This window comes from Phocoena phocoena, chromosome 16 (assembly GCF_963924675.1).
Source record: "Phocoena phocoena chromosome 16, mPhoPho1.1, whole genome shotgun sequence".
In the NCBI taxonomy this organism is placed as follows: domain Eukaryota; kingdom Metazoa; phylum Chordata; class Mammalia; order Artiodactyla; family Phocoenidae; genus Phocoena; species Phocoena phocoena.
The window spans coordinates 31,033,440-31,055,734 of NC_089234.1; the positions used below are offsets into that span (position 1 = coordinate 31,033,440).

General features: G+C 38.8%; 1 protein-coding gene across 1 annotated transcript in view; it reads left to right on the forward strand.

Moving 5' to 3' along the window:
* Nucleotides 1-266: 266 nt before the first annotated feature.
* Nucleotides 267-22,295, forward strand: part of TM9SF3 (transmembrane 9 superfamily member 3) — a 74,085-nt gene continuing 52,056 nt past the window's right edge. The window contains exons 1-4 of the mRNA XM_065894190.1: nucleotides 267-512; nucleotides 10,208-10,403; nucleotides 19,215-19,337; nucleotides 21,708-21,868. Coding sequence (XP_065750262.1) covers nucleotides 414-512; nucleotides 10,208-10,403; nucleotides 19,215-19,337; nucleotides 21,708-21,868 — 579 coding nt within the window. The 5' untranslated portion in view covers nucleotides 267-413. The remainder of the gene's footprint in view (nucleotides 513-10,207; nucleotides 10,404-19,214; nucleotides 19,338-21,707; nucleotides 21,869-22,295) is intronic.

Here is a 22,295-nt window from a genome sequence, read left to right on the forward strand (position 1 = left end):
CGCGCGAGGGGCGCGAGGCCAGGGCCACTGTGCGCACCACCTCTCCCGCGACCCAGGGGCGGCCGGCGGGAGGGCCGGGCCGTCGCACGGTCCTCCGGGGCTGCGGGGGTCGCCCCTCTCGGGCGGGGCGGCCGGCGGCGGTTGCGGCCCCGCATCGCGAGGCACTTCCGGCGTGTGCCGGGGTGGCCGGATGACGTGGCTGAGTCAGAGGAAGAGGCAAGGAGGCGCCGGGGGGCGGGGAAGGCTCCGGAGCGGGCGGTGACGGCGGCGGCGCGGAGGAGCCAAAGGCTGGGCCTGGGCCCCCGTGCGTCTGTCCGTGCCCCGTGGATGCGAATCGGCCGCGGCGGAGGCGGCGGCAGCGGCGGCGGAGGAGGAGTCGGTGGGCCAGCGCCGGGCCGGTGGGAGCGCGGAGGATGAGGCCGCTGCCGGGCGCTCCCGGCGTGGCGGCGGCCGCTGCGCTGTTGCTGCTGCTGCTGCTGCCCCGGGCCCGAGCGGACGAGCACGAGCACACGGTGAGAATTGCTCCCGGCTGGCGCGGCCGCTACCGCCCTCTCCCCCGGCCCACCGCCTCGGCGGGCCCGGCGCGGCCTGGAGGGCCCAGCGGCCCGCCGAGCCCCGCGGCCGCCCGAGGGCGCCTTCCGGTTGGGCCTGGCGGAGCAGGAACCCCGGGAGCGGGGAGGAGCCCTTTCCGTGCGCTCCCGGGACAGGACTCCGCTCCTTAAGTGCCTGGGCCTCCTTCCCCAACCCGGATCTAAATGGTGCCGCACCCCTGGGTCCAGGGGCCCTGGGAGACGGGAAAGAAGCGGGGTCTGAGGGTCGGGGCTCACTTGGCCGCGGGAGTGGGGGCCGCAGGCAGCCAGGCTTGGAGCTGGTGCCCCCCAGGAAAGGGAGCAGCGCCCGGGCTGCTGGGGACTACGACACGGCGGAAGATGTATGCACCACGTATTACCCGTCTTACAGTAACCAGGAAATACCCACCACTTTATGGTGCTCACCGGCCTTTTTCTTCCCCCTCCTGCCCAAACCGGATCATAATCCTGGCGTGGGGACCGCCTTGATAAACTTGGGGTGAAGAGCTCTTTACACGTGTACAGGCACTCAGCCACACGCACCCGCCCTGCGAGGCCTTCCTTGTAACTTTCTCTTCACCCTCTTCTGGCCCCTAGATGAGGCTCCCATTCCGGTGGTCTCTAACTAGGCGGCTTCTGACTGTGAGGGGTCTTGAGTTTCCCAGTCCTCTTGTCTGGCTGGGAACACTCCCTTTTGCATTTGGCCTAAAATTGATTGGCTGTTTATTTAATTGGCATTTTCCACATCAAAGCTTGGATGTTACCGACTCCTCTAGTGACTTTCACTTAGGGATGCAAGTCGGTGGCTTTCTGAAAGGTAGATCTGAGCAGGACAGTAAAGTCATGTAAATTAGAGGGTGCTTGTGAGTAGTTGTGTTTTTAGACCTTAACTAATTAATGATACGATTTTGCATGAGAGGTTGTGTGATACTAAATCTGCAAGTCTCCTGTCATTCCTGACAAGTGAGAAAATGAAGCAACCAGACTTCTTTTCTCTAGTCGGTAGGTTAGCTAACAACAGTTCTAAACTTTTGGCGTTTGTACCTTCAGTCACAGCCAGAAACTTCTTAGCTGTATATTTTTTAAGGGACACAATCCTGAGCTGGTGACATGTTTTTGTGCTGTATTTGTGACTTTTCACCTTAAGATAATTTTGTTCACTGGTTAAACAGTTAAAAACACTTTCTTATTGTTTTTTCCATCAAGTAACTTGTCTCACAGTGTAAGAAGTGTTCATTTCCAATGGGCATTCTTTTAGCCAGTGGTTACTAATATTTTTCCAATTTTTTGAACACTTAAGGAAAGTTGCTGTGTAAAACTCAGAATTGTCTCAAGTATAGTTCCACCATACAGGCATATAAGGTTAAGAGTAGTATTTTACTTTTTTATCTCGTGTTTTATATAAACTGCTGTAATAGGGAAAAGTACGTATTAGTTAAAATTTCACAAATTGGAGGTGAATAAAAAGGTCTTAGATTAATTTACAGATTTAAAATGTAAACGCCAATTTCATTGAAATTTTATTGCCAGGAACATTAAAAAATATTTTTAACATCTTTATGGAGTGTAATTGCTTTACAATGGTGTGTTAGTTTCTGCTTTAACATTTAAATTTTTGAAGCCAGAAATTGAATATGAAATATTGGATAAAAGGTTTTTGAGAGAATATGACACGTATGAGAGAATTGTTGGACAAAAAAATTTAGAATCCATTTTATTTCAGTCATGTTTACATTGAACTGCTCTCACTTGGTTACCTATTATTTTAAAAATTATAGGAAGAATAGCATTAAGATATAACTAAAAAATTTGTCATGCATATATTTTTTGGCTGTTAGCCAAAATATTTTATTTCTTCCAAGTTTCTTGAAACTATTTCTTGAAAACTAGGCATTCACCTCAAGCAGATAATAATACTGAAAAGGCTATGGTCAAGTGAATTTTTTTTCCACCAAGAAGGCAGAAGTAGCTAATGAAGACAGAATGATACTGAAGGAGGAGAAAAATTGTCAAGGGAAAGGTTGCTGAGTAAGTGTTTAATAAATACTTGTAGAATTGGATTATTAATTAAAGAACAATCTTTAGAAGTTAAAGTTTGCCCTTTAGATTAACTTTTTATGAAGACAGTTTCCAGATAGAAATAATAGCTAATAGGGCTTTTGTAGCAATATGTGGTAGGCACCGTTCTAAGTACTTTATATGTATTAACTCATATTTTAAACATACATTGATAATCTTGTGAGTGGTCTTATGTCCTTTGAATGGATGAGGAAATGGATGCCAGAGAAGTTAAGTAACTTGCCTGGGACCACACAACCAGTACAGGTAGAGGTAGGATTTGAACTCAGGCAAACTGAATTATAGTCTTCTACGCTCTCATAGGATATGCTCTACGGCCTTTTATCCTAAAAATAGGATAGTAATACACTTGGCATTAAATTGAATAATTCTCTGTATTGATAGTATTTTTAAGTGCTTAAATGTTTGGGTAAGTTTAGCTCCATAGTGGGTTGTTACTGAAGGTGTGTTTGGGTTAGCATTAAAGAGGGACAGGGCTGCAGTGGGCATGTGACCCTTGCAGTCGCTTAATGTGTGTAAGACATAAAGACTGCTTGGTTAAATGCTCTGCTGTCACCATTTGAAATTCTTAATTTTCTGCATTTTCATTGTGTGCTGGGCCCCACAAATTCTATAGCTGGTCCTAAGAAGGAACAGCTGACTACTTCATGCAGTTCCAGAAAGCCCTTGATTTCTCTTACTTTACCTACTGAATTAGGATTCAGCTGACCATTTGACTCATACGGCATTTTTTATGTGCTTATTTATCCAACGCTCTTAATATTCTCAGAAGAATAATGAGAAGGGAATGTGCTGCTGACTTCTAGAGTATATACACATGTAGAATATATAAAAATGGGTTCCTTTCAGTTTTTAAAAGTTGAATCATATATGAATTACAGAACATACTGGTTTTGGTTTTTTAAAATTAATTAATTAATTTTTGGCTGCGTTGGGTCTTCGTTGCTGCGCACGGGCTTTCTCTGGTTGCGGTGAGCGGGGGCTACTGTTGGTTGTGGTGCGTGGGCTTCTCACTGCGGTGGCTTCTCGTTGCAGAACACAGGCTCTAGGTGCATGGGCTTCAGTAGTTGTGGCACACAGGCTCAGTAGTTGTGGTTCGCAGGCTCAGTAGTTGTGGCACACGGGCTTAGTTTCTCCTCAGTTGTGGGATCTTCCCGGACCAGGGCTTGAACCCGTGTCCCCTGCATTGGCAGGCGGATTCTTAACCACTGTGCCACCAGGGAAGTCCCAAATTTACTGTTTTAAATAAAAAAGAACACTTTCATGAAAGACAAGCTCTTAATAGGTGATTGAAGGATCATAAAAAGAACACTTTAGAGTGAGTGAAAGATGTACAGGGTATGGCTTATGCTTATTTGGTTTTCTGACAGTTGGAGCACTTGGAAACATCTAGAGTTAGATTATCATGTCTCTTAAGATTCCAGAGGACTCCATTAAAAGGATTGCAAATTGAGAATCATAGAATTTTAGAACTGGAAAGACTCGAGACCATTGAATTCAACACACTCATTTTCCTAATGGCCTGAAGAGGCCCAGTGGCTGGCCCAGGGCCACAGAAAGAGTCTGAGCTACCTGATTTCTAGTCGTTTTTTCTACCTGTCTTGAACATATAATTTCCATAGTAATACTATGTAAAAATGTCAGCACCAAAAAAACAGTAAGCAGTGGCACAGGAATCTTAAAAGCATTTTATGGTTTACACTGGAGCCTTGAATTTTTTTTGGCTCTGTTTCCTCAAGGTCACAAAATCAAAATTTTTTTTTCTGCGTCTGTTACATACCAGGCTCTGTGCTTGGCACAGCAACTGGTATTTAATCAGTGCTTGTTGAGTGACTTGAGTCATTAGGAATACCAGGAATAAGAATATGCAGTGTTGGAAGCATGATAACCCTACCGCTTAAAGCAGTGAACAAGTGCAGACGATTGTTCATTTAAGATGCATAGTCTTGGGGATGCCTGTTGTGATTTACCTAGGTTAAAACCCCATTTCTTTGTGGCCCGTTGTATCTCTGGTAGGTAATGTTGAAAGGACCCGATCTGTGCCTAGGATAGCCTACTCTGAACCTTTGCCATAAGCACTATTACACTACTGGCTAAAAAAAAGATGTTTTGTTTGCTTTACTTAGGCAATGAAGCCTTTAGTCTTTGTCTCTGTCAGGAGTATGGCACTAGTAAAACATATGTGAAGATTTATAAAGGGGATAAGCTGTTAGCTACAAGTGAATTTGTGAGTGCTTTTTTTTTTTTTTTTTAATTTATTTTATGTATTTTTACTTTTTTGGTTGCACTGGGTCTTCGTTGCAGCGCACGGGCTTTCTCTAGTTGCAGCAAGCGGGGGCTACTCTTTGTTGCGGTGCGCGGGCTTCTCATTGAGGTGGCTTCTGTTGCGGAGCACGGGCTCTAGGCACGCGGGCTCAGTAGTTGTGGCTCACAGGCTTAATTGCTCTGCGGCATGTGGGATCTTCCCAGACCAGGGCTCGAACCCGTGTCCCCTGCATTGGCAGGCGGATTCTTAACCACTGCGCCACCAGGGAAGCCCTGTGAGTGCTTTAATATGGATCTAGTTTTAGGAAGTGTCATAATTCATTGTCCTATTTTCAGCTGTACTCTATGGTAGACTAAAAGTTTATTTAGGTACAAAGCTATTTTGAGAGGGAGAGAGCAGTTATCTCAAGAGACTATCCAAAAATACACTGATAATTTATATGTATTAGAATTCTCATGTATGTGTTTTAAATAATTAAAAGACATTGAAATTATGATTTCTGAAATATTTTTCTGAACTGGAGTTTGCTTTCTCAGGTATGTATTTTAAAGTAAGCATATATCTTTCCCCTCATCCCATAAAAATGATGGCATTTGGGTGCTTAGTCTGAGCCCTCAGTCCTTTGCCTGTCTACATAAATTCTGATTTCTTTATTGGGATTTTACACGAGAAATTCAGTAACATTATCTCCTGAAGTGTTTCTTCTGAGAAAAAGTAATTCACGATCTCTATCAAGGAGGGAAACTTCCGTACCTACACTTACCCAGCACATAAACAGTATTTAAATGAGAGATCCAACATTGGTGACTTCTTGAGAATGAAGGTCATTCCTTTTGAGATCAGAGGACAAGGAGCTTCTTAGGAAGGTTTTTTTCCTTAGTGCAGATTAAAGGCTCAAATAGAAAAGTTGTTCAGCATTCAGCACTTCCTTAGGTGCTTTGTACAGCTGTATTTTTCCCATACTCCTTCATTTAGTTTTTGCTCTTCAGTTAATGAAGCTGACTAGGGATTAGCAAAAAATGTAGTCCTAAGCTTGTAAATGTGATACTAATTAGTTAGAATGATCTTGGACAAATTATTTAACATCTCTATTTAGTTTGTTTGAATTTGTAAAATGGGGGAAATAATAGGACTTGTCTTACAGAGCTTTGAGAGATTAAATGTTTATATAAAGACCTTAGAACTATGCCCAGCGCATGGTATGTGCTTGTTAAGTTTTGGCTAATAATGATACTATCCCAAAAGACGGTAAACACGTGCATGTTAGTGATTGGTCAGTTAAAGTTTGACCTGAGGATTGGAGAAAGGAGGATTTGGGCAGTTCTGAAGGATAAGTAGAAATTGGCCAGGTGGGTAGGAGGAGGGCATTATAGACTTGGGGGAATGACGTAAGAAACAAGGTGGAGCAGGAAAGGAAAGGAAGACAGTGTTATAAGCCATTTTGGCTGGAGTGGCCAGCTTAGAAGTTGAGTGTAACAGTGAAACTTCTGAGAACTGGAAACGAATGGAACAGTAAAGTGAGGAATGCAGGTAGTCTGAATTGGCCTCCTGTCCTTTGGCTGCTTCCCAGGGAGGCCTCATGGAAGGAGCCACCCCCATGCTCAGGGATCTCCTGATCCACTGCTGTGCCTGTTTGATTTGTTTTCTCCCCTTCTTCTGGTTACACTCTGCAGGTAAGTTATAAAATTCCATCTTTCTCCGTGTCATTGGCAACTCAGAGTCTTTCCGAGGAAAGTATCTAAAAAGAGCTTGCTAGGACGTTGTGGAATGTTTTGAAAGCAAATTAGACTAGCCTTTCAGCCAAGGGTGGAGGGAAGAGCCTTACCTGTTGCTGTCTTCCCACTGAGTTGGGGGAGCCCAGGGACTTTCCTTGGCAGCTTAGGGAAAGGAAAGGCTTTTGTCCTTAAAAAGTTTCTTCCATTTGGTATTTTCTAATTTCACGATATTTTAAGACACGTTTTCTCTCTTGAAAAAGAACTCTTCCCTTGATATTGTCTTGGGAACACTTATTCTCAGGGATAAATAAGAACTATAATGAAAAGTAAACATTTTTTTTTTTTTTTTTGCGGTACGCGGGCCTCTCACTGTTGTGGCCTCTCCTTTGGCGGAGCACAGGTTCTGGACGCGCAGGCTCAGCAGCCATAGCTCACGGGCCCAGCCGCTCCGTGGCATGTGGGATCTTCCCGGACCGGGGCACGAACCCGTGTCCCCTGTATCGGCAGGTGGACTCTCAACCACTGCACCACCAGGGAAGCCCCAAAAGTAAACATTTTAAGTTCATGAAATCTGATTGTGGTCTGCATAAGGAGCAATAGAAAAGAAAAGAAAAACAGTTTTAGCCTTAATATTCACCCTAATCTGTGTGTATTTGTGTATATATATGTTTGTGTCTATGTTACATATATATATATATATTTTTTTTTTTTCTTTCTAATCCCTATTTCAGTCCTCTTCCCAGAAGGAATCCTAGGCTAAAGAATGGTACATACACACACACACACACACACACACACACACAAAAGAATGGTACACATTTTGTTATAGTATAGTTTGCATCATGTTGTCAGATTTTTACTACCCCATCAAGGTTTCATGAATGTTTAAAATGAGTGACTTCAGAGCGTGTAGTTTTACACATACTGTGACCCTTAAATTATTTTAGTCCTGTGTTTCAGTATGTATTAAATAAATGAATGCTCTGTTTTAACAAGTATTTATGTTCAAGTTTTTGTCTGTTTTTAAAGGAATATGAGTATTAGGATTTATAGAGAAAGTGTTTTTGTGTTTATTTTCACGAGTTACATTTATAAAAATTCTGCAGAATAGGTCCTTTCTTTCAGTGTGGTAATCCTAAATGGATGCATTTGGTTACCTCACCTTCCTTATTTCTCTCAAAGGATACTATCTCAGTCAGTGCACATACTTCAAACTTCTTTCACTAAGTTGCTAATAAACTTTCATTTCAGCATTTCTTCAGTGTTTTTTCATCATATTCAGTACTTTTTGTGTACGTGATACTATGCCAAGAGCTTTCTACTCAGTGAACAGGTTTCAATTCTAATACCAGCCCTGTTCAGTGGATAGTGATTGGTTTAGAGAACCGTTTTGAGAATTCTTACGTTATATCCCTATCTATATCTATATATCTATACCTATACCTATGTCTGTGCAGAAAGGAGTACCTTGATTGATTAGTGCAGTGTAACCTTGAACATTGGATGGGAGAGTGGTGGCATATGTATATTTGTCAACCCCCTAAAGTGACAAGAGTAGTTATGAATGGGTATCTATGTATAACATTCAGACCTTTGATTGGTTCCTTCATACATGAAGGTTATCTACGGTTGTTTTTCTGAATTCACTTGAAACAGCTTATGATTTTCTGTATTGTTATTCATCCTGACCCTTCTCTGCCAAAGCAGAATTAATCATTTTTATTGTTGCTACAATAGCCCTTTTTACCTTAATTGTAATACTTATTTCTTCATTGTTAATCATTTACTTGTCTGGCTCCACTATGGATTGTGAACTACTTAAAGGAAAGGACAGTATGTTATTTATCTTTATAACCTTAACACCTAATGCTGTGCATGGTACATGTCTCATGTATTCAAAAAGTCAGGTAGTTTTTTATTTCCTTGATGAGGTACCTGGATAATGTCTTATGAACAATGAGATGTTTATTAGGTTTGAAGGTGAGGTGATTAGATCTAAGTCCTACTATGGTGGTGGTATGAATCAAAAGAGGCAGATGCTTTGGATAAGAGTAGACAAGTCAGTGTTTTTTGGAATGCAGGGGGGCTTGGTGTTTGAGTCGCCATGACTGAGAGGATTGTACCATTAGAAAAACAAAGTTTGGGGGGTTAGGTTTGGGTGGGATGAGTTTGGTTTTGGTGATGCTGGATTTTGATGGAAAATGTTTATTCATTTTATATGGAAGACTGGAGGTAATGTTTGGTAGTTGGGCTTGTTGGATAGGTTCCTCTGTTACGTGCTCGACAGCACCCTATGTTATTATAATTGCTTGTTCAGTGTCCATCTTTCCCTTTAGGCTCTAAGCTCCAGTGTGTCAGGGAATGTGTCTTGTTCAAAGCTGTATCCTCAACAAACACAATTATTGGCGCATGGTAGGCACTCAGTAAATAATTGTTCAATGATTTAATTTCTGCACTGTTAGTTGACTTAAGCTGCAACTGTTAGTTGTCTTTAATTTGTATTGCTAATTAGGAATACTAGTTTTAAAATTACTCAGGTAACTGCTTTTCATAGAATCATTGGAATTTTAGACTTGAAGAGATCTTAGAAATCTTTGGCACTTGCCCCCCGCCGTTGGACCCTGGAAAGGTGACATCACCTACCCAAAGTCATCAGACCACACTGCAGGTTTAGCTACATATAGTATTCACTGATGGGTAAAGCCATAATATTTATTCAAGGAAATTTGCATGCAGTACCTGTCTTTCAGGCTGATGAAGGGAAAGATAGAATGATGACTTGAATGGGCTGTGGAGATTTCATAGTATGGCTTTTTCTTCCGCTTGTTTAGTCATTTCTCTCCTCTCTAGTACTTTGATCAATGGCTGTGGGGAAAAAAGGAGATGAAATTTTATTTGTGCTTGCTGACAGCATTAGGTTTTTGGAGTTTCTAGTGATTAACATGAGGTTCTGGATAAGCTATTGATTTTGTTTCCTCCTTCCTTGTCCACGTTAGCATGGTGAATCATGTTGGTTTTAGGTTCATCGTTATTTGATAGTGTAAATATTAATTATAAACATGTTCTTATAGGTTATTGGGTTTTGTTTAAACAGTATCTTCTGTAAAACAAAGTTTGGAAAACGTGAATCTGCTTGAGACTACAATCAGAGGATATAGTTTTAAAATTCACCGAATTGCTTTTTTTTTTTTTTTTTTTTTTTTTTTTGCGGTATGCAGGCCTCACTGTTGTGGCCTCTCCCGTTGCGGAGCACAGGCTCCGGACGCGCAGGCTCAGCGGCCATGGCTCACGGGCCCAGCCGCTCCGCGGCATGTGGGATCTTCCCGGACCGGGGCACGAACCCGTGTCCCCTGCATCGGCAGGCGGACTCTCAACCACTGCGCCACCAGGGAAGCCCCGAATTTCATTTTTAATATGTAGACATTGACCATCCTTTTGAAACAAGCTTCCAGCATTTTATTTTAGAGCTTCCCAAACTGAGATAGTACATTCCTGTTTAGAACAAATAACAAATATTCCCTTAATTTGAATTAGATTTTTAAAAAACATATTCTTACTTGCTTTGTTTTTGGTTTCAGTATCAAGATAAAGAGGAAGTTGTCTTATGGATGAATACTGTTGGGCCCTACCATAATCGCCAAGAGACATACAAGTACTTTTCACTTCCATTCTGTGTGGGGTCAAAAAAAAGCATCAGTCACTACCATGAAACTCTGGGAGAAGCACTTCAAGGAGTTGAATTGGAATTTAGTGGTCTGGATATTAAATTCAAAGGTACGTAAACCTTAATAGTCCTTATGATAAAAGTTAGATCGTAGACCGGGGTTTCTCAACTTTGGCACTGTTGACATTGGGGCCAGATAATTTTTTTTTTTTGTGGGGGCTGTCCTGTACAGGGTGGGACATTTAGCGGAGTCCCTGGCCCACACCCACTAGATGCCAGTAGCACTCTCCAGTTGTGACAACTGAAAAGTCTGTAAACATTGCTACTTGCCCTTGGTTGAGAACCACTACTCTAGACCCTAAAATTTGTTTTAATCTCTAAGTTAAGTGTATTACATGTAGAAAAGTATATTAGTAACTAACAAAGATTTAATTTGAATATTTATAAAATAATAAAATAAATGATTGTTCATAAAATTACATTTCCTTAACATATTTATTTCTGAAAAGTGTTTTCTAGTAAATCCTTTAAGGATTGGACATAATGTGGTCAGGGAAAGCCTTCATAGATTCCTAATGAGGTAATTTCCAGAGGATTGGGGATGTAATGGGCTATATGGATACTTAAAAATTATGTGTAAAGCCTCAAATTCAAACTTGTACCATTGGCTCAATGTATTTATCAGTGTCGTATTAATTTATCTTCAGTACCTGTTAGATTGTGTGGTTTAAAATTTTAAGTCAAGGACTTGTTAAAATTGGAAAAATATCCTCCTTATCTATTTATTATGCAGGTATCTTCTTTGTTATCAGTTCCTATGAGTGTGTTTAGATTTTTTATTTTTCTCTGTGAAGTTTGTCAGAGTGTGTATTTCCTGCATGGACATTTTTAACCTGGTAAGCAGAAGCTTGAGTAATTGAATTTTTGGAAGATCTTTGATTAGGTGTCCTGATTATTTTTTTTTTTTTTTTTTTTTTTGCGGTACTCGGGCCTCTGTTGTGGCCTTTCCCGTTGCGGAGCACAGGCTCTGGACGCGCAGGCTCAGCGGCCATGGCTCACGGCCCAGCCGCTCCGTGGCATGTGGGATCTTCCCGGACCGGGGCACAAACCTGTGTCCCCTGCATCGGCAGGCGGACTCTCAACCACTGTGCCACCAGGGAAGCCCCAGGTGTCTTGATTTTTGAATAGAGCATGGATCTTATAATCAGAAGCTTTGAATTTCAATTCTATTTCTTTTACTCTATTGATTTTAGTAAAGTTTAGCAAAGTTTAGTAAAGTTTAGTAAAGTTACTCCAATTTTGACTTCATTGTCTACATGTATAAAATGAATAGTAACTGACCTCTGATATTTTTAGGCTTTTGGGAGGAGAATGTGAAATGAGATATTTTAAAGATAATATTTTGAAGATAATGTTTAATTTTGATTTGTTAAATTCTATTCTTGTTTTTAGGATTTTTTTTCTTACTGTTGTTGAAAATATGTATACATATTTACATTTTTTCCCATGTATTACTTCTTGGGGCTTAATTATAAAATTAAGTTGTAAATTTAAACCACAGTGGCATGGCTTATAACTTTATGAATTATTGTAAACATGCCCTGAGGCTTGTTTTAATTTAATGAGGTAGTTTAAATATTTAATTACAGGTAAGGAGAAAAGTTAGACTAGAGTATGTGATCTTTGGGAACCTCAATACTACATTTATTCACATACTCTCTCCTTTTCCATATTTGGTACACATTTCTAGTTTATTAAAAAGGAACCAGAGAGAAAACAGGCAAAAACCCCAAGTCCTACTTTGCTGCTATGGACAGATTTCATCACTTGTTGCAATCCTCACTCTTATTTACTAAAGAAGAGTACTCATTCAGCTGTCTTAACCATTTTTTTATTAGTTTCTTGAGGCTGAGATGGAAAGATTATTTAGATAGAGGGGTATGGTTTTCATGGGCTATAAAAGTGGGATTTATTTTCCTTTCAGACTAAACACCTTTAGATGAAAAGAATCAGAACTGGCCAGATGTTACTCCCTAAGAGTCGGCGGTTCCTTGGAGTCTTGTCAACTCTACACTCCATCATGGATATGCTGCTAAAGAAGCTGCCACGTTAAGTGGTCCAGATGCAATAGTAAATGCTGATTAGATTTCTCTTTCTGTTGTAGACCCTTGATTACCCGGTTTAAAGATAAAGTTGATCGTGGTTTGAAAAGTGTTTTGTGAGGTTTCCTGGTTGTTCTTTATAGTATCATAAAATTTTAAAGGTGGGATGCACCTTAGCGATTGTGTCATCTGATTTCCTGTTAGGGAGGCCGAAAGATGAATTGCCCAAGGCGTACCACAGCGTACTAATGCTGTGTGGAAACTTGAACCCTCTGTCCGTGTGTAAACTGTAGAAATATTTATATTGTTAATCTTTCATCCCTTAAGTATTTGATTTTTAAAGGTTCTTCTGAAGGCATATTCAAGTAAGAAAATAAAATTTTGGAAATATTGTGAAACTAGGAAAAACTATACATATACATACGCACTTAAATATGTGCATACACACAACTTTTTTTTTTTTAACCTAGTAGATTCTGTCAGGCTAAATGGATTAGTGTGGTTTTGTAAAATGAAAGTCATTAAATAGACTATTTTAGGGAGCTAGCAATAGTTTTGAGTCTAATGTAGGATGCCTCAAAAGTTCCCTTTTGAGGTTTTATGCACAACTTTGTTTTTTTCTTCCTAAAAGTTTTTATACTATCGCTAGACAAAATGCTGCATTGAGAACATTTAGACAAAATTAAATGAAAAGGGCAGACTTAAATTGGATATCTTTCAACCAGACCTGAAATCATTACCCTATAATTTTCAAGGGTACCTCCTAGAATATTGCCATTGTGGAGTGGAAAGAACATGTGTTTTAGAGTCAGAGAGACTTGATGCATCTCAGCTCTGCCTCTGCCTACCTATGTAGTCCTGGACAAAGTATTCAGTCTCTTTGATCTCATTGTCCTCATCTATGAAATGAGGGAAATAATATCCACTTGGTAGAATTGTCATGTTTAAATGAGATAGTGCATGTACATCATTTATCAAAGTTCCTGATAGTTTACATTCAAGAAATGGTTATTGTTATGAATACTAATAGCACATGGTATGTGTCTGTGCTTCCAACTTGATTTTGTATTAGCAATTATGAAATGTTAAATTAGTTTATTGAGTGTAGGATTTGATTTATCCTCAAGCTGCTGCACTAGCCTGCTGGGTAATTTAGTTACTTCCACTGGGGCAGGGACAGTTGCATTCTTGTTCACTGTTGCATCCTTAGCTATTAAGACATGGTGAGCTCTTAATAAATTGTCTAGCACCTAGTTTGTGCCTACTTGTTCTTTATTATAATTGGTTCATTATGATCATTAGGTGATCTGGAATAGTAATTCCTAAGCAGGGGAGGTCACCACCCAGACCCTTCCCTCTCATTTGAGAATTCTTGCAGTATAATGAAGGATATTAATTGTTGAAAAGTTGACTTCTAGAGGATTCCTTCCTCCCATTTATTTTATTGATCTTCCCTTGAATTTTCTCTTCCTTGAGTATTCCAACTTAACAGAGGGGTGAAATTATCTTGTTAGTATTTCTTCTACTTCTCTAGAGTGAAATGGTAAGTTGAGAGTACTACAGTTATGTAGATATGCCAAGGGCTGCTTAGAGCCTTATGTATTTCTAGTTCAGTGATTCTCAGTCTAGTCTGTTTTCATCCTCGAAATAAGCTTATGGAGGTGTATTATACCTATTTTTCAGATGAGGAAGTTGGGGCCCAGAGGCTAAGTAACCTTGTCTAAGGATTCACAGATGGAAAGTGGCGGAGTGAGGATTTGAACCCAGGCAGTCTAGCGTTAAGAGTTTGAGCTTTTAACTACTATGCGGTATTTCCCTCCAGATATCTGGCTGGGTAGTTAAGCCTGATTGCCAAAGGGTGGGGAAAGGGCTTGGGAGGTGGTAGTTCTTTTCATTCAGCCCGAATGAAGATTTTTGCTTAAGGTGAACCCCACCCTGTTTCCAGTCCCTGGATTCTACTATTCCTGCTCTTCCTGATTCTGGAGCCTCTCCGCTGAAGTTCTCTAGGGGAAAGTGCCTCTGGTCTGCAGCAGAGAAGTTGAGGAGATTATTCATCTAGCTGTGTGATGGGTGCAGGAGGGGACCTAGGCATCCAACCCCTCCATAAACATATTTTTATACAGTTCCCCTGTGTGTTCAGCCCTACATCTATCTCTCCTCTACCTTTCAACGTCTGTGGTGCCTCCAAGTTCTGAGTGTCTCCTGTGTTTTGTGACAACAATCCTGTTGTCCCTTCTGTTACGGTTTCCTCTGTCTTATTAGTCATTCACCGTCTTCCATTTCCCCAACATTGATTAAAATCTTTTCTCACTGTCTTCTCCTCTTTTTGTCCTTGTGCGCCTACATCCTTTTTATGCCTTTATTGACATTTTAATGGAGTTTCAGGAGGTAAAAGACACTTGTGGTTAATCTGCCTTGTTTAATCGGAAGTCTGGGAACTTGATGCAATATTTTGTCCTATTGGTTTCAACTGAAGTGTTTTAGCTGGACCAAATAATTTGAATCTTGTATTGAATCTTGACTCTAGATATTTTGAATTCTTGGTATTAGCAATTTTTTAAACTGTGCTAACTGCAAATTTGGTAAGCATGCTCTTTTTATAAGTTCTTATTTAAACCATTGCTAACATTGTTCTTTTCAGATTGACATGTCTTTTTTTTGTTTTCTTTTCAGATTGACATCTGTCTTTTGTTATGTGTATATATTTTTTCTGATTTTAACAGTGATATAGGATCAATGTGCAAAATTTAGAAACTACAGAGAAGTGTAAAGAATATAAAAATCACCTGGATATAAATACCAGTAACAGTTTCTTCTTTCTTTCTGACTATCTTTACATTCATCCACATTATTTAAAATGTTTAAATATTGGGTTCATGTTCCATATATGATTTTTAAAAATATATTTAATGAACACTTGTATAGTGTTTATTATGTACCAGATACCATTCTAAGCACTTGCTAGCTCGTTTAATAAGTTATGTATAGATTAGTTTTTACTCTTCTTTTTTTTCCACAACATCTTATCAGCTTGTCCTCATATTGTTAATTACTCTGTTTAAAATATATTTATATAGTATTCTATAAATTGATATTGTAATTTCTCCCCATTTCCCAATGACAAGATATTCATTGTTTTCTTCTTTCTTCCTTTTCTTCCTTGCTTTTGCTTTTTTTTTCTGTTAGAAATAAGAATGCATTTAGCTATACTAGCACATAAGTATTTTAATGCATCTATGAATGTTTCATTAGGTTAAATTGTTAGAAGTAGAATTACTGAATCAAAGGGTATAATCATTTTTGAGGCAGTTCTTGATACGTGTTGCCAAATAGCCATCTAGAAAAAAAATTATGCAGTTTATACTGCCAGCCAGTTTGGTCAGTTAATCAGTATTGGTTTATGTAGATGGTTGATTAATTAATGGTGAATATGCCAGTTTTTCCAGTCCTGTAAAAAGTTCATTCAGCAGTTTTGAGAGCTTACTGTATTCCAGAGCCCTATGGAAGACTCTGGGTATACAGAGTTGAACCAGAAGCTCTAGTGTCAGGGGTCTGTGGACCTCTGGAATTGTACACTTAATTTTGAGTGAGTGTACATTTTGGGAGGGCAAGGGAGATATCACTTCCATTGGATTCTCAAAGGGGTGTGTGACTCAAGAAAACTTAACACTGTGAATGTATTGGCACTTTTCGTCCTTAAAACAACTCTGGGAAGGAGATAGCATAGATGTTATCTGTTTTACAGTTGAGGGACCTGAGGTTCTCAGAGGTTAAGTGACTTGCTTTTATTCACAGAGCTAGTAAGTAGTGGAACCCAGACTAAAACCCAAGTTTCTGCCCATTTCTCTATAGTTTGTCTATGGTGACTTCATGAGAAACTTTGCTAAGTGCTGCTGAATTTGAGGTAGAGTATTTCTGATTTTCCATTTCAGTAATGCTGTTAAAAGAGAAACTAAACAAAGTAAGGCATGATATGTTCTTAGAGAACTCATAAATAATTGTCACATTCTTTTTTCAATGCTTTCACTGTCTATTCAGTTGTTAGTCTGGAGTGTTGTTGAGAATTGATGACAGACTTATTGGCATGTTGTTTCCAGAATCTACCCTTGCTTTCTGTTTGAAAAATCAGTATTGACATTTGCCACTTTATAACTTTGGTTTTCTTCTTTTTTCCCTCATAAAAAGTATTTGCATTGGTAAGATATTAATTGCATCCCCTTCAGGATTCATAGGTGTGTATTTCCTGTGAGAAGGGTATGCCCTATTGTAATTTTAAAGTAGTGATTTGTGGTAATAGATTTTCAGATTGTTTTCCAGTCATGTAGAATGCTGAGTGGTGATTTGGTATACTCAGGCACTTAAATTCGTTATCTTCAAAGCGGCTCCCTCCTGAGAGAAGTGCTTTTTCAGTTGAGCAACCAGGCTCTTTAATTATTTGTGATGTTTGTATTTGCTTACATGCCTGCAAGAGGAATTTCATTAAAATATGACCAACCCAGGCCCTTATTATAGCCTTCCATAATGATGTTTTCTCTTTTACCACAACATTTCTTTTCTAGGTTTTGTATTAGTGAAAGATATTCTTCAAGACTTCTTTGTCAATCTTTCTGAGATACTCAGCTCAAAAATTTCATTTGTTTATATTGGCATTTTGTCCTTACACACAGACACACACACCATTCACACACAGTTGCATGTATATGTGCATACTCTGATGTACTTAGTGACTTCCTTTGCCAAATAAATGGAAAATTATGCTCTTAAAATTTGTTAAAATATTTTATTTGTTTAATGCCTGCTCTGTGCAGCGTACTGAAACAGGCATAGCTGGGGCCAAAAAGGTTATGATCAGTTATAGACATAGCTCTCAAGACCTAATGGTCTTTTTGAGGAGCTAAGATACTGGTGTGAGGTTGTGCACGGTGTAGGCCTAGGTGCCATAGGAGATATGGAGAGAAAGCCGTGGGACTTCAGTGAAGGGGGCAGGCTGTGTGGTGAGAGGAGTGAGGGTTGGGGAATCAGGGATTACTCTGGGGGACAGGGTAAGGCATGGGAAAGATTTTAGGATGGACATGTGAGGTGGGATTTACTGTACAAACAACAAATCCGGCGGCCAAGGGAGCACAAGGTGTGTGGGAACTGCAGGTGGCTGAGTCTGGTTAGAGTATAGGGAGACAGGATGGTGGAGAGTGGGGAAAGAGAGAGTTGAACTAAAGTTCACACTGTAAGGAATCTTTATATACGGGTAAATGTCATATTGCATATCTCAGAACTTCATACAGGAAACTGCTGTATTATTAATGACAGTTATCAGTGAATGTCTGATTGTGACAGCAAGGAATTTGGTGGCTTCGCAGAGGTAGCTGTGGGTCCTCCCACGCCACTGTGGCCATTCGTTGCTGCTCAACCTGGACCTTCCTTTGGTTCTTGCTCTCTCCTGTGTAGCTATAATTTCCTGTTGCCAGTTCTCCTAGCTCCTGCTGTAGGCATCCTTTGTAGTAATCTCTCTCTTAACTCTCCCTGCCTTCTCCTCTGCTCAGCCTCAGTTTTTGCCATTATGAAAACCCTAAATTTCTTGCTGCCTAAAAATGGCCTGGGTAGAAAGAAAATATGTGTGGAAGCCATTGTTGTTGGATACAAAGCAGTTTTCTTCTCCCACTGGGATAGAGAATTTCCCTGTCCCTCTTTCATGGGACTTCAGTGTTTCCTGCCATCTTTGGTTTTGTAGTTTTGGGGTGTCCACTCTGGGCTGAGCAATAATAAGCTATTCTCTCTTGAGAACCGGGGAAACATGGTGGTGGTATCTGGAGTTATACGTCAGATTGTTATTTCTCGTAGAAACAACATTATAGATGGCTATTAATTATAGTTTGGCTGCAGTTTATATTTAAGTTGTTTTAATGAACATTTGGGAAATTAACATTGTTTCTTGGAGGAAGTTGTATTTCATGTTCTAAATAACCAGTATTATAGTACAGGAGGACTTACGCATCTGTGCTTTTTGTTGTTGTTAAGATTGATTTCTCTTTTTTTTTTCCTAGTTGCTTAAGTAACATACAAAAGCAGTTCAGTCCTTTTGATGGACATCTAGAGTGCTTTTCAGATTTTGCTTTGTTTTATTTAGAAACTAATGATCCTAAGCACATTTTTGAAAGGTTTATAAGTTAGAGACCATCTGAATATTATTTTCAGATAGGAGTATTTTTAAAAGCAGTCAAGAGTGGAAATGACTCATCTCCAGGGAACTTTTGGGTAATTTATAAACAGTGATGCCTGCTAGATAGAGGTTTGCCTTTTAATCTTCCGAATTATGAAGAGTCACTGGGATTCCTCATAGAATCTGTGGCCTCAAGTGACTTGCACTTCCAAGAATGTTCAAATGAATATTTATCTCAGAGATCTCATAGCTAGAAATTGTTAGCTCTATTTAAGATCATATTCTTGAGTTTTTGTATAAAGTGAAAACTTTCCTATGTGTTTTAAGCTTTTTCATTTCTGTTTTTAAATCAGTTTATTCATTTTAAAGTTACTTTGTAAATGTTCTGTATAATTTTCTTTATATAAGAGATTCTTTCTTCACTTAGTAAGATAATCTTTGAAAGTAAAGATGATTAAAATTCTTTTATTGTGAGCAATCTTAAACATACACAAAAAAGGAAAGAATTGTATACTGAATCCATATATATATATATATCACCGAGATTCAACTATTATGAGTAGAAATTTTAACTTCAAGAAATGTTGGCTTTTTTGTGTGTTATTCTTCCTGTAACTATTTTGCAGATGAGTGTACTGATTTGCAATTTTTATTTTATGCAGATGATGTGATGCCAGCCACTTACTGTGAAATTGACTTAGATAAAGAAAAGAGAGATGCATTTGTGTATGCTATCAAAAATCACTACTGGTACCAGATGTACATAGATGACTTACCAATATGGGGTAAGTATTGTATGTTATTTTTAAAGTTTGGGGAATATTTGCATAATAAGCAAGATTTATATAATGACTATTCAGGTGATTGTACACTGAATCAATAAATGTGTTTTCACTGTTTTCTACAGAATGATTTTAACATCAATTTTATGGTTTCCTGTTACTTGAAGGGTTTTTGACATTGTCAAACTTTACATGAAAATCCCTGAAAATATAACTTTTACACAGTGTAACTTTTCATATTCAAGAGGTCAAAAGGTGCTTTGAACAATCCGAAATATTCCCCCTCCCTCCATTTTTCTCACATCTTATTTTGACTTATTTTATCAAATAACAATCAAAGGGACTGAATAGGATTTTAAAGTTATATTCTGGCTTTCTCTCATGTGGGACTGTGGTAGTATGGTTTTTAGATATAGTCTCCTGAATGACTTGTTTTGCTAGTTCCTATGTTATTTTCCAAAAGTCTATTATGTTTAAAATTTTAAAAACTTTTTTATGTTTTATTTTTTATGTTTTATGTCCTTGTTCATCTGTGTTAATGGAGAGGAACAATGCAGTAGTTAATACCAACTTATTCATAATCCAAACATTGTTTGTGCTGGGCTTGATTAAATTACTTAATATGCAAAGCAAAGCCAGCTATCACAGCCAGCATGTTTGACCACATTTTTCTCTTAATGGCTTGTTGTTGTTGTTTTTGTTTTTTGGTCTTTGGACACTTGTTCTTATATATAAATAATATATAATTAATATTCTAATTTTTAAAGTTATTAGCAGACTACTGTATTCATGAACAGCAAACTGAAAGACTGAACATATCAGCCCAGAGTTTAATATGGTACTAAGATGGAATTGATAAGAAAGTTAATATCAAGATATAATTGTATGCATCGTCATTACTGTGTTACATGTTAATTAGGTATAAATAGTGAGCGTTTCATGTAAATGACTGTAATTAGTATAACAGACATTTCTGTGATTGGCTCTGAGGGTAGTAGGAAGATATGCTGAATATTCGCTGAAGACTTCTGAGCCTGTAGTTTTAGGAGAACCCACATTAATCTGGGTTTTCTCTTTTTTTGGTGAGAGAGCAGGTCTTTTGCATTGCTTACGGGTTTCATGTCTAGAACCTTAGGTTTTTTCCGTCATTTCTGTGGGCCTCCATAAGCAACATGGCAGCTGTGCTTTCCTGTCTTAACATAAATCTTTTTTAGCTCTGGGTTTCTGCCATGTTTAGGACAGATACTTTTGGATGTCCTAGAATGTCTGAACCATGGGAAAACCTGTCAGAAAAAAATCTTTATCTGGCTTTTCTTGGGATAAAGGTTTCAGAGTCTTTTAAATGTCTTTTAGAGAGAATAGTTTCCTATTTGGTATAATTATGTCTCCACCCTCAGAGTTTTCAGAGTAGATAGGTAAATAAACTTTGGTGAAATTAAAATTAGAAGGATTTTATTATCCCTCTACAACCTCAAACAAAGTGAAACTGTATTCCTTAAACTTGTACGAATTAGAACAACTTTGGTTAATAAGCAAATAATTCTTAATAAGAAATGATCATTTTTTTCCCACTAATGCTTTTCATGAGTTGCACTGACCGTAGAGGGAAGGCCCAAGGAGTAACTTTTAGAGCCTAAGGCGCTAATGAATATATAGGCTTGGGTAGGGAACATTGGATAAATAGCTGACAGTATGAGGGCACAAGAGATAGATCCTCAGGTACTACCTACTCCCTTGTTTAAGTCTTCTCCCAAATTGTGATCAAAATGATCATTTTAACTTTTGCCTCATTACCATTTATTTTCAACCCTCCTTTCATTTTGTTGACTTCCCAGGGATAAGTCCAATGCTTGAGGGATAAAGGGGAGGCGTTCTAAGTTTTGGTACCCACTATACACATATGTGCAGCTTATTAGGAATGGGTTGATCATAGGTTATTAGAGAAAGTCCTGGACTAGACCTCTGGAGGCCTTGGTTTTAATTTTAGTTTGACCACGAAACTGAGAACCTTGCCAGATAGTGATACAGTGCTCCCTGAAATTTTGAGATACTAAGGAATATAAACTACACAGTCATGATTATTACAATGAAGGGGATACTAATGACAGAGCATGAACTTTGAGGATCAAATTAGTGATAGGTTATGCTGAGCTGTGCATCACTTTTTTTACCATGGTGTGAAAATAGTTTTGTGTTTGCCAAGTAGTTAACAAAGAGAAGTCCGGCCGGTACCTTTTCATTGTTCTAACCATGAGGAATAATGGTAGTATTGCTTTTTTATAAAAATGTTTTTTAATGAGCTTTTAGCTTCTAATGTATTTTAAATACTAAGTGATATTACATACCTTGTGTGAAGTGTTATTTCTTTTGAAGGTATTGTTGGTGAAGCAGATGAAAATGGGGAAGATTACTATCTTTGGACCTATAAAAAACTTGAAATAGGTTTTAATGGAAATCGAATTGTTGATGTTAATCTAACTAGTGAAGGAAAAGTGAAACTGGTTCCCAATACTAAAATCCAGATGTCATATTCGGTAAGTATTAAAATAATTGTATACAGGAAGCAGTGTTTGTTACTTAATATCAACAATTAAATATGTTTTACAACTTTAGTAATTGAAATTGTAGCTTGAAATGGGATGCAACAGAATATTATTAATGTGTGTAAGTAAGCCTCCTAAAAGCAGGGAGGTTTACTTCTGGTCTGTAGTATTAGATACCTGTTATGCATTGGCAGGACCTACCATTTGCTTCAGCAAACTTTACCATTATAACTGGGCAGTTAGCTAACCCAGCCATGTGTTTTCATGGTTACTTTTTAGATTACATTACTCCTTGTTTCTCTTTCCTTTTTACTGTTGAAGATTAAGAGATGATGCCATGTTGAAAATTTCTGGATGAGTATAGTTTACCATATTTTGCTTTATCAGGTAGAATAAGATACTCCTGCAGAGTAAGAGC